Source organism: Coenobita brevimanus, chromosome 112 (assembly GCF_032717465.1).
Source record: "Coenobita brevimanus isolate Jiangsu-jjx chromosome 112, ASM3271746v2, whole genome shotgun sequence".
Classification (NCBI taxonomy): Eukaryota; Metazoa; Arthropoda; class Malacostraca; order Decapoda; family Coenobitidae; genus Coenobita; species Coenobita brevimanus.
Window position 1 is genome coordinate 20,123,368 of NC_137065.1, and position 13,464 is coordinate 20,136,831.

At 41.6% G+C, this 13,464-nt stretch overlaps 1 protein-coding gene across 1 annotated transcript; it reads right to left on the reverse strand.

The window, feature by feature from the left end:
- Positions 1-12,211: 12,211 nt before the first annotated feature.
- On the reverse strand, positions 12,212-12,937 carry LOC145418130 (uncharacterized). The gene has a single exon (XM_080286655.1). It carries the CDS (start codon positions 12,935-12,937, stop codon positions 12,212-12,214), a length of 726 nt encoding a protein of 241 aa, XP_080142781.1.
- Between the last annotated feature and the right edge of the window lie 527 nt (positions 12,938-13,464).

Below are 13,464 nucleotides of genomic sequence, written 5' to 3' on the forward strand. Positions count from 1 at the left end.
GTTCTGTAGAGTCGTAGATAATCTTTCCCTCTGTCCTCCTTTAAGCCCTAGATCATTTCTTAGGTTATCTCTCAAGTCCTAGATCATCTCCCGTTGGTCCTCTTTCAAATCCTACAACATCTAGGTTCTCTCAAATCACAGATCATCCCGTACATTCAAGCTGCAGATCATCTCCTAGGTTCACTCAGGCCCTAGATCATCTATCCTTGGTCCTCTCTCAAGCCCTAGCTCATCTCTGAGATTCTCTCAAACCCTTCATCATCTCTCTTTGGTCCTTTATCAAACCTTAGATCATCTCCTGGGTTTTCTCAAGTCACAGATTATCTCCTAGGTTGTCTCAAACCCTAGATCACTTCCTAGGCCTAAGATCTCTCAAGTCCAAGATCATCACCTAGGTTTTTCTCAAGCCCTAGATCATCACCTAGGTTTTCTCAAGCCCTAGCTCTCCACCTAGGTTCTCCCAAGTCCTAGATCATCCTAGATTTTCTTAAGCCCTAGATCATCTCCTAGGTTCTATCAAACCCTAGTTCATCTCCTAGGTTCTCTTAAGCCCTAGATCACCTCCTAGATTCTCTCGAACCCTAGCTTATCTCCCTAGGTTTTCTCAAGCCCTAGGTCATCTCCGAGGTCCTCTCAAGTCATAGATCGTCTCTCCTTCTGTGACATGCTCCTCTTCGGCTGGATAGAATGTCGCTCCAGCATGAACACTGGCATTGCTACCTAAATTAATCCCTTCATTACCAGGACGTCATTCTTACTTCATTCTCCGTACTGCTGCCACAAGATTTTATTAACCCCTTAGCAGACGATTGAATTACCCTCCTAACAGACAATTATATTAACAAACTACCACACGATTATATTAACTATCTACCACAGGATTTTGTTTACCCCTAGCAGACGATTTTATTAACACCCTATCAGACGATTTTGTTATCCATCTACCAGACGATTTTATTAACTCCCTAGCAAACGATTTTATTAACCCCCCGCAATAGTGCACATGTTTGTAATCACTCAGCACCTACCACGCACCTCATAGTCAAACGGGAGTGGATATTGAAATGTCAGAATTTAAAACAACATGATTCCCGCTAATCATTAACTGATTTGTTTATCGCCGACACTGGCTAAGATTATTTATTAACACTCTCGGGCTCCCATGACTCAATCAGCTGATTAAAACCGTTTGGCGCTAGCCAAACATAAGGGGGTTCATACGTATCCTGGTCTTGCGCTTAACAAGGCGTACCTTTTTCACACAAACACTTGTACTTAAATTAATCCTTTCACTCCGGTTTTTAACTGCATTCTTGTTAGGCTATTTCAAGACAACTTACTTCTCTTTCAGAAAATGTTTTTGAAACTGAGGTGTTTGATAGATCCTTAGCTAGCCCATTCACTACTACCGATCCTTCCTCAAGTCAAGCAAAATTGGTACAGTGGCAATTTAGAAATATATGCATATTTACATAAATTTTGTCAAATGATGAAGAAATTCTAACTTTCACGGATCTGAAGAAGATATAAAAGCGACTCGGGTTGCTATTGTTGCTGTGGCCTAGGTTTATGTGCAACGTGAACCCAGTGGACTGCAGGCTGAAGCTGCATTTCTCTTCCAATTCACCATGCTTCTTTCGGACGACAGGGAAGCAGTTAAGGGACGTTTGTACAGCCAGGGTAGTTAAGGACGTTTGTACAGCCAGGGTAGTTAACCACGTTTGTATAGCCAGGGTAGTTAAAGACGTTTGTATAGTCAGGGTAGTTAAGGACGTTTGTATAGCCAGGGTAGTTAAGGACGTTTGCATAGCCAGGATAGTTAGGGACGTTTGTATAACCAGGTAATTGATCCAACCGGTTATACAGACGCCAACACTAGTAAGTTTTATTCAGTGTGGGAGAGCCCTGTCGAACTAAAGAGTTAAATATGATCATCATTAACCCCTTCATTACTAGACACTCTTTCTGAACAGCGTCTCGTGATGATAAAAATAAAGATAGAATTACGTCACCACGGACTGGGAGGCCGTCAGGCAGTACTTCTTTGATTTTCCCTGGAATGATTATTGCTTCCATGGCCGGGAGCCATCTGAGTGTGCATTGTGCATTACGGAGGTTATTCTCTCAGGCATGGAAGCATGCATTCCCTTCTCATATCCTCTGACTAATGCAAGAAAGCCTTGGTTTTTTCACGTTTGTTCTAATATTCTCCGCAACAGAACCAACCCACCCCTGAATCACATCTTGCTTATGTTTCTGCGCGGAATCTTGCTAAGTCTGTTCTTCGCTCTGCTAAAAATAATTTCATCCGCACTAAATGCTCTCAACTCTCCAACTTGAATTCTTCCTGCTCCTTCTGGCACCTTGCCAAAAACCTTTCTGACAACTTCATCTTATCATCCTTCCCTCCTCTTTTCTACTCTAATGGCTCTGTAGCTATTACTTCTACTGATAAAGCAGATCTCTTCGCTCAGACTCTCTCCTCCAGTTCCACCTTAGACGATTCCAGTGCTGTTCCTCCATCATTTCCCCCCTCTGACTTCCTCATGGCTGACATTAAAATTTCTTCAGCTGATGTATTTTCTGCTATCACTGGCCTTTATATTAACAAGGCATATGGGCCTGATGGAGTCCCTCCTGTTGTCCTCCAGAACTGTGCTTTTGTGCTTACACCCTGCCTAGGCAAACTCTTTCGCCTTTGTCTGTCAACTTGTACCTTTCCTTCTTGCTGGAAGTTTGCTCTCGTTCAGCCAGTCCCAAGAAGGGTGACCATTCCCAACCCTCTAACTATCGTCCAATTGCTTTAACATCCTGTGTCGGAAAAGTTTTCGAGTCAATTCTTAACAGAAAAATTCTAAAGCATCTTTCCTATCACAATCTTCTTTCTGATCGTCAGTATTGGTTACGTCAGGGACACTCAACTGATGATCTTCTCAGCTACCTTTCAGACTCCTGGTCATCCTCATTTTGGGATTTTGGCGAAAGCTTTGCCATTGCACTTGACATCTCAAAGGCTTTCCATCGAGTCTGGCATAAATCTTTAATTTCCAAATTGCCCTCTTACGGTTTCTATCCTTTTATCTATGCCTTCATCTATAGCTTCCTATCTGGTTGTTCTATAGCCGCTGTTGTAGACGGCCATCATTCTTCTCCTAGATCTATCAACAGTGGTGTTCCTCAGGGCTCTGATCTATCACCGACTCTCTTCCTTTTATTCGTCAATGACCTTCTAAACTGTACATCTATCCCTATCCACTTGTATGCTGATGATTCCACCCTTCATCTTTCCATTCGGTTCCCGCAACGTCCATCTCAGCAGTTACTTCAATAAACAAGGGATGTGGCTATGGCACACCTAATGTCTGACTTGGCTCGTATTTCTGACTGGGGTAAAAATAATCTTGTTGTTTTTAATACATCAAAGACTCAGTTTTTACACCTATCAACCCGACATAATCTTCCATGGGAGTACCCACTAATGTCTAATAATATCCAGCTTAACCCTGCATCATCTTTGAACATGCTTGGGGTTTCATTCACTCGGGACTTATCTTGGAAAGATCATATTGCATCTCTTGTAAAATCTGCTTCCAAGAGATTATGTGTGCTAAGCCGACTCCGTACCTTCTTTACCCCTGCACAGTTATTGTCTTTATACAAGGGTTTTATTCGCCCCTGTGTAGACTACAACTCTCATGTGTGGGGAGGCTCCCCACATACAGCTCTTCTCAATAGGGTGAAGTCAAAGGCTTTTCGTCTCATCAACTGTCCTTCTCATACTGGTTCCCTTCAACCTCTGTCTCTTCGCTGCACTGTTGCATCCTTATCTCTTCTCTATAACTACTTCAACGGTTGCTGCTCCTCTGAACTGTCTCATTCCATCTCTCCACCTCTACGATGGGTGCGTAGCACCCGTCTAACAACAAACCCTCATCCCCTTTCTGTCCAACTCTCTAATGCAAGAATTAACCATTATTCCCAGTCCTTCATTTATGCAACAGGTCAACTCTGGAACTGTCTCCCTCTGTCTGTATTTCCTGCTTCCTATAATCTCCAGTCTTTCAAATGCAGTGTGTCCAGGCATCTCGAAATTAACAGATCTTGAATTTGGCTCTCTTTTGTATTGCTTTTGTTTTTTTCTTGGAAGGAACAGTTTGTGGGCCCCTGGCCTTTGGTTCCTTCTTTCTTGCATAAAAAGAAAAAAAACATTAGGAGCTGAACATGAATATTGACGGATGGTGCAAATATATCGAAACGTTCGTGGGAAAAAAAGAAAAAAAAATGGTACGACGACTGACATAATGCCTTCAGCCCAAGGACGCCATTTTTAATTATAATCTTACAGCTACCTTATGACTTCAGTGTAGTGCCTGGAAGTGATAATGAGTTGTATCTTGTTCATTTTATGACCAAAAGTTCGGTTTAGTGTGTGGCCGGGGTATGGCTGTTTCCATGTGAACGTGATCAGGATGTAGATTAAGTCACCTAGTTGCTTAAGGCTTTTTTTTTTTTGTGTGTGTGTGTAATTTATTAGTATTAAGTCTCTTTATAATATTAAAATCTCGAGTAGGTAGGAGTATGTGCCTCTGGTCACGTAATCCAACATAATATACACATGTGCAAAGGGGTGTGAGGCATGATGATTTTCAGTATTTTTCTCAATGCAATGGTTTTGAGATTGTTGGAGAGTAATTATTGTAACTAGGGAATGTCATTTTGGAGGGTAATCAATTGTAAAGGGAAAGGCATCACACTGAGTCTATCACGAGTCTATAGTAATGTAAATTTTGAATTGTGTAAGCCGTCATCCTCCCCCCTCCTTTCCGCCAAGCGTTGCTGGCGTACCATGAGCAGGTCTCTCGCTCACTGACTGTCAGATGTGCTGGGTGGTTGGTGCTGTTGCTCCTCCCTCCCTCCTCCTTCTCCCCCCTTCAGAGAATTCTGTAAGTAATGTGATAATATTGATGTCTGACATGTTGAAGTGCGAATAAGTAATATCCCACATGTGATATAGTGACGAAAATAGAGCAATAGACTCGGGTTAGTATTAGTTTCAAGTGTTGTCATCCCCCAGGAAGTCTCACGTTTGATCACGCGAGTGTGACGCCATTGGCCTCATTTGACGAGCGAGTCCTGAGTTCCCGCTCAGATCCCTTGTATTCTGTGAGCTGGATAGTGAGGTATTTTCCATATCCGTGTACTCTGCTTTATATTATTATTTAGTGTGTAATTAGAATATGGGAATGCTAGCAACAGAGTTCTGTCTGGGCCTCAGATAAATGTGTAATTTTTGTGGGCCAAATATCAGGTGCCCTGGAACTGTGAATTGTTTATTAATATGTGCTGGGATGACTTTGCAGTTCAGTACTTATTAGGGCTGTGTTAGTTGTGAGTTAATGTTCACGTAGTTACTTTGTGAGGCACAGTGATATCTACTCAACGATGTTTTTCATGGTTAGGGTAGGGTTATTCATGCTTATTTGTTATAGTATTTTTCTTCTATGTTATCCCTACAATATGTATTATTTTGATGAGACCTATGCGTCTGCAGTGCCATGTGTTATTCTGTTTTTGATTGATATCTCGAGTGTTATAAGATTAGCTCGATCATCAGAGGGGATTACTTGCATTAGGGAGAATAGTTATTCATTTTACATATTAATTTCTACCGGGTCTCAGTGTGGAGGTCAAGGTCCAAGTGTGAAGGTCAAGGTCACAGTGTAGAAGTCAAGGTCACAGTGTGGAAGTCAAGGTCACAGTGTGGAAGTCAAGGTCACAGTGTGGAAGTCAAGGTCAAGAATATCAGAGGATCAGACCAGTGAACTGTGAACTCAGAGGGACGATTATGGAGAGCCACATTGGACTGAACCTGGGACAAGGGAGCTAAGTTATATGGAATTTGATATAAAGGCCATATGTTTGTTGAATAACGTGTCAACTGATTCAGGGTTATTCTGTACGGCTATCAGATGGGAAGATTTCTATTTTTGGTCTTGTTAATACACATTCCTCTCACTCGAGCTATATTTTTTGTATAACTCTTGAGAACTGGTGGTATAGAGTTGACTTAGTAACTGGTAAATGTGTAACCCAGGAGAATTATGGGAAATCACGAACGCTGGGCTTGGGTCGGCCGAGTTGGAGACTGAACTTCGTCATTTGGGGATGCTACTACTCTTGACTTGGCCACTCAAAAAGAGACAAACGCAACCGAAGAGGCCGCTAGTGGGAGAGAGTCTCTGTCAATCTGAGTTCTCGACCATTCCAGCATGCAGTGGTCATCATCTATGACTTGGTTTTTGCCCCTTTTGACCACGCTAAAGTCTGGATCGTAGTGCATACTCTTACAAGTGGTGTTGCAGTGGTGGGATGACCGATTAATGTGTGGGTAATTATACTTATAAGCAATAATTAAGAGGTCATTTAGATGATCATCATTAAATCTAATTAAGGGAATAGCTCATCCCCCAGTTCTCAAAGGTATATGTACTTGCCATTCGATTATATGATATGTAGAATTATAGGGTATGTGTATTTGTAGTGTGTACTATTTTGTTGGTGCATTTGGGCATTTTAATGGTTCAGCTATCGCCTGTTGGGTTGCTCACGTTTGTATAATTCGTGATGGAGTCCCGTGTGGAAAAATTAATTGACCTTGAGACTGAGATGTCTGACGGAGTAAGTGTAAAACAGGAACCATCCACAGTTGAGTGTTTTGAGCGTATTAGAGCTTTGGAGATGTTAAGCCCACCCACTCATGGTTTTCATATTCACTCATGGTTTTCATTCACTCTTGCACCCAGTCGCCAACACACCCATTGTTACTAATACATTCTTTACTTCTTATTCACTCTTTCGCTCACTATCGTATTCACTCACTTTCACACATTCTTGCCTAGATGCATTCATCTTACTCTTACATATTCACTCATTAACTCTGATTCAGATTTACTCTCATACCCTCCACTTACTCTTATCCTCAGTATCGCTCATACCCACTTTCACATATTTCACAGTCAATCACTCACTCGCATATTTTCACACTTGCACTATCGTTCACTTACCCGCATTCCAATTCATTTTTACTCGCTCCTGACTGTCACTCATTCCCACTTATTCTTACGTTCACATTCACTCATTCTTACGTGAATTCTTGCACCATTATGATTACATTCACTCACTCTCATTTTGCTATACTCTTACTGGCTCCAGACTGTCTTTCACTCACTCTGTGTCAGTAATACCCACTGTCGCTTACTTTCACACTTCCTCGTTTCACTTTCTCATTCAATTTCATTTTGTTCACTCTTAAAAATACTCACCTACACCATGTTAATAGATTCACATTTTCGTGGTCACCCTAGTTCCTATGTTTCGCACCTTTTCTGTTCACTACTCCTCAGTGTAATTTACACTCTTACGTATTCTGAGGCCTGCCATTCACTCACATTCAGCCATTGTATTCTCTGTTATTTACCCTCATATTCGCGGTATTTTTTCCCGCACTAACTCATGGTATGGGGCTGGAGAACGGGGTTTAGTCGAACTTGCGAAAATTATGCTACCCTTCCCACTTGGCTTCCATGACTGGTAAATGTGTTTGCCAAATTCATATATAATAATCGTGTTAGCTATATTTGCAGTTACACTGACACTATATTACCTCAGTAACTAGATTCAAATTCATCTATAACTCTTAACCATGAAAGCCTTCATCATCTCTGACGCCTTCACTGAAGTCTTGGAAAGCGTTAAACTGAACTTTAAAACTCGCCAACCTATAGATGAACAGTTAAAATTTTCGTGCTAAACTGGACTTAAAGATACGGTAGATATAGAGTGAACTCTAAGATGTTTTCGCTTTAAATATGTATAAAAAGCGCTAGATCTAGCTCCAAACTGGCAGCACTGGACGCCTTGCTCACTCCTTGGAACTCTCCTACAGAGGATGGCCATGCAAAACCGCCTAAAGTTACCTTCTCTCTCTCTCTCTCTCTCTCTCTCTCTCTCTCTCTCACTCACACACACACACACACACACACACACACACACACACACACAGTTTCCTGTTAGTAGAAACATCCTAATTATTATACTTGTTTTACACAAACTTGGCCAAAATTGCCAGTTGTCCATTTTGAATGCTGAGTTGTGACATTAATGCTAAAATATGATGTTAGGAAAGCCGTGAGATGGAAAGGATGTCGAACCGTAACACCATCTCTTCCTGCCACCCATCTATGTGATATACAGTAAGCAACAAACCGATGGAAGTCTAGGCCAAGTTAAGGTAATAAGGGCATAATGATTGTTGGAAGCTTGGCTATTCAGTTTCCTACAGCTGAGTGTAATTCGTAGGGGAGGGTGTTGGGAAGGTGACGGTATCTTGTCTTGGGAGGACGGCTCAGTCTGGTGGTGTGGGCGTGGATGTGGCAGTGGGAGTAGGAAATGTATATAGATGCAAGATACAAAACGCTGACTAAACCGCCTCCGTAACACACGAGAAATCACTCAGCGGAGCGGAAGAAGAGCGTTATATATGAACTATCCTTTATATCTGAACATCGCTAATGGCATTCTCTTGACCTTGGTCCGTCTATGTAGTTATTCGCTCTCACGATTTCTTCCCCGCTCGGTAAGGCAAGATATATCCGATGTTCTCAGTCATTCACATGCTCAAACGATCATCTTTATAGCTTGTCATTAAGCTTTCTCCAGTATTAAAACAAAATGGCCTTAGGAATCTCAATATAGATACATCTTGTTTCTGGTCAATCCTTTGTTAATTTTCTCCACCAACAAAACTTTCATAGGCTTCTAAACTATTTTTCAGTGGTAATGATAACAGTAAAAGAAAAGATCTCACATTCATTTCATCACTATTGCACTTTAACTCGCACTGTCTCACACTGCCTTATTGTTATCTAAACTCTCTCTCTCTCTCTCTCTCTCTCTTTCTCTCTCTCTCTCTCACACACACACACACACACACACACACACACACACACACACACACACAGATTCTCTTATTCAGGCTTACTCTCATTTTTCTCAGTAACTCACTTTCATCACTTTGACTTGCATTCACATATACTCACTCATATTCACTCATGGTTTTCATTCATTCTTGCACCCAGTCTCCAACACACCCATTGTTACTAATACAATCTTTACTTCTTATTCACTCTCTCGCTCACTGTCATATTCACTCACTTTCATACATTCTTGCCTAAATGCATTCACCTTACTCTTACATATTCACTTACTAACTCTGATTCAGAGTTACTCTCATACCCTCCACTCACTCTTACACTCAGTATCGCCCATACCGACTTTCACATACTTTCAATCACTCACTCGCATATATTCACACTTGCACTATCATTCACTCACCCGCATTCCAGTTCATTTTTACTCGCTCCTGACTTTCTTTCACTCATTCAAACGTATTCTTACGTTCACATTCATTCACTCTTACACAAATTCATGCACCATTATGATTACACTCACTCTCATTTTGCTTCTCTCTTACTGGCTCCAGACTGACATTCACTCACTCTGTGTCAGTAATATCCACTTTGTTTACTTTCACACGTCCTCGTTTCACTTTCTCATTCAGTTTCGTCTCACTTACACTCTTACGTATTCTAAAGCCTGTCATTCACTCACATTCAGCCACTGTGTTCACTCTTCCATACTCTCACATTCGCTGTATTTTTATCTCACTAACTCGTGTGGGGCGGGAGGGCACGGTTTAGTCGAACATTCGAAAATTATGTTACCCTTCTCACTTAGCTTCCATGACTGATAATTGTGTATGCTAAATTCATATACAACAATCGGGTCTGCAATATTTGCAGTTAGACTTATACTAGTTACTTCAGTAACCGGATTCAAATTCATCCATAGCTCATAACCATGAAAGCGTACATCATCAACTCTGACGCCTTCACTGAATTTTTTTGGAAGTGTTCAACTGAACTTTAAAACTCGCTAACCTATTGGTGAACAATTAAAATTTTCGTGCTAAACTGGACTTAAAAAACGCTAAATATACAGTAGAGTGAAATCTATTATGTTTTCACGCTGAATATGTATACAAACTGGCAACAATGGACGCCTTGCTCACTCCTTGGAATTCTCCTACAGGGGATGGTCATCCATACAGTACCTCCTCCAGTTACCCCCCCCCTCTCTCACACACACACACACACACACACACACACACACACACACGCACGCACGCGCGCGCTCGAATTTGCAGTTCCATTCAAATCTTCAGTGCAACATGCACGATGATTTATCTCTTCCTATATTACCTTTCATTTCATTTTCAAAGATTTTTCTTTTCCATCGAACCTATGTCTTTTTTCTCTCTCTTCATACCATCCCATGTATTCTTGTTGATCCATTCATTAATTCCATATCTCACTCTTAATGCCGTCTTTTCCATTCCAAAGTACGTATCTTGCCCTAATATTTTGAACCATCTATCCTGGCTGTGCCTGAGGGTTTACTAACCATAGTCATCTCTGTAGTTTGTGGCAGTTTGTCACTCACTCTCCAGGTTGCATTCCCATACGAGAGTGTCGACAGTAAAACTCTTTCACTCTTCATTTGTAATGGGGTATATTTAAGCTCGCATTGCCAGAGACGATATGGACTCAACGTACGCACTTGTAGAGCGTGGGGGCAGAGCTTAAATCCCGACCAGTACAGTGATTAATTTTGTAAATATCGTTAAGTTTCGTACAACATTTACACATAGCCACCCCGATTATAAAGGAAACAATACTCAGAGGCGTCAGGATATTCGTGTAAGTACACAAGTGTCACCCGGACAACTGATACTACAATGCTTTAGGGGGAAAGGGATGCAGGAGAAAAGCAGCAGGGTGGACAAAATCGAGCGTGTTTATGGAAATGGTGTGGATGGATGGCTGGGAGAGTTATTTTTGGAGGGGAGGGGCTGTAGCGTGCTTATTGTCGCAAAATTTCTCGGTAAAAACCACTATCAACCACTATCATAAACACAGAATGGCTTATACATGTATCACAAGCTTGCGATGGTACCCTACTGTCCCATAATATAGTCCAAATAATTTACATTCTATCACCGTATATTATGTGTTATGTCAGTAAAAATTTTTCCCTTGCTCTTTTTTGCACCTTTTTTCCCCGTACAACCAAACCTTCTCTCAGCCTTTCCACCACACCATCGCTAACTCCACTCATATCCCTCAGCCCCTTTTCTCTCAATTGGAAATGATTCGACGACCCATGCTTCGAAACTCCAAGAGTTCAGACCTTGTATAAGGAGAGCATAGGCAACGCTAAGTGTTATAGCTGGAAACTTAGCCAGCTGTGCCTGAACCACGCAAGGAATTCCTTGTCAAAGATGTCTTATCTCGAGGACCAAAAAGTGGCTGATCTGTTGTTTTTGATATCACCATTGTGTGGGGTACAAAGTGGTGTTGGATATCTAGTAGCGTTGAAGAAAAGATTTCATCTTTATCATTAATGGCACACAGTATTACTATGGTAGGACTCGCCTAAATGTGCGGCTGTGGTGTGTTCCGCACCTGTGTACAGTTTTGCCACGTTTTCTATAGCATTCTCTCTCTCTCTCTCTCTCTCTCTCTCTCTCTCTCTCTCTCCTGGCGGGAGATGTGAGCCACCCTGAGTACTTTTGATTCTTTTATAAGTTATTTATAATTGTGCTTTCATTTGTTAATTTGGTTTTGTTATATTTAGTGATATTCATCATTTTTGTATACGACGACAGATAACCCGTTATTGCAGTACCATGATTGATTTTCATTCATTCATTCATTCTCTTTCCCCTTCCTCCATCTCTCTCTCAGCCTGACAATGCATCCACCACCACCACCTCCCGTCATGCCGACAATACATTCAACCTTGCCCCTCTCCTGCTTTCTTCTCTCTCTCTCTCTCTCTCTCTCTCTCTCTCTCTCTCTCTCTCTCTTATTGCAAGAGACATTCTGGAGATTTTCTTTTACATAATATTGTATATACTGTAAATTTTACTTCATTTCCACATCACCCTTGAGGTATTTGTCTCGGCGCGCTTTTTTTTAAGAGGTGTCCCCAATAGGCCTATTCCTCTATCTCTCACAGAAGGCAGAAAAACAGAAGAAAAAGAAGGAAGAGAAACATGAGGAAGAAAAGTGCGAAAAAGAGGATAGAAGAGTTATGATGTATCCTCGTCAGAAGATGTGAGCGTGATAGTGAAAGAATCGATGTAATGGTCAATCATCACATCTCTCTTTTCATGATCCTCTTGCAGTTTTTCTGTGTGCCTCACAGCATTCTTCCAGTTGTCTGCCGTGACGTTGTTGAGTGACTCATGGACGAGTGGCTTCAGATCTGCAATTCTGAACGTATTTCTCTTTGACACGTAGCCTTTAACCTGTGCCCAAATTAGCTTGATTGGGTTATATTGGCAGTGGTAAGTGGGTAGGGGTATAACCCTATGTCCATGTTCTGAGGCCGTCTTATCGATGACGTAGTTTGTATCTGCAGCTGCGATGTGGCGAGTCACAAGGTGCAGGAGTTGCGTTTTGAGGAGACCGTCTGTCACTGTAACACCCTTCTTCTCCAGCCATTCTCGGATCTCCGCTTTCTTGGTTGCAGTAGCTGGTGGTTTATCTATTTTTCTGGAGTGATAGGATGCATTATCCATCACTATAACAGAAGATGATTGAATGTTGGGTAACAGTTGATTCTTAAACCACTTTTCAAAGGTGTCGGCATTCATCTGTTCACGATAGTCTCCTACATTCTTTGCTTGGAAAACAAGGGTTGCTCCAGGAACATATCCATCTTTGGTTCCTGCGTGCAGGAAAATCAAGCGGGAACCCTTCCCTGTGGGCACCCTCACTCCCACGCCTTGTTTGCATTTCTGTCTACCCAGCATTTGGACACAGAGTAATTTTGATTGATCCATGTCTCGTCTATGTAGACAATGGTTTTGCTTGAACTTCTAAGCTCCTTCATTTCTTTCAAGAAAATGCACCGTGCATACGTTATATCATCTCTTTCCATTAGGAATCTCCCTCCATCAACATTTGCATAACGAAAACCGATTTTCTTAAGAACTTTTCTTAATGTCTCACAACTGCCAGGATACGAAAGATTGGTCTTAATTTCTGCATAAATTTTTTCAAGTGTGGGAATTTCCTTCCTCACATAAAAACTCAGAACTGTTCTTCGTAGCACGCCTTCATTAAAGTTATCAAAGAAATCAGTCATTGGTACTACACGTTTCCTTTTCTTGGGCGACTTAAACTTGAGACATTGAATCTCCTCATTCTCTCTTGCATCTTTAGAGATTTTTTCAACTGATCTCTCGCTAATCTTCGTTGCTGCAGCTGTACGAGAGACGACCTTTGATAGGCCATGAAGAACTACTCCCTTCTCCTTCTCCTCCTGAAAATACTGCCT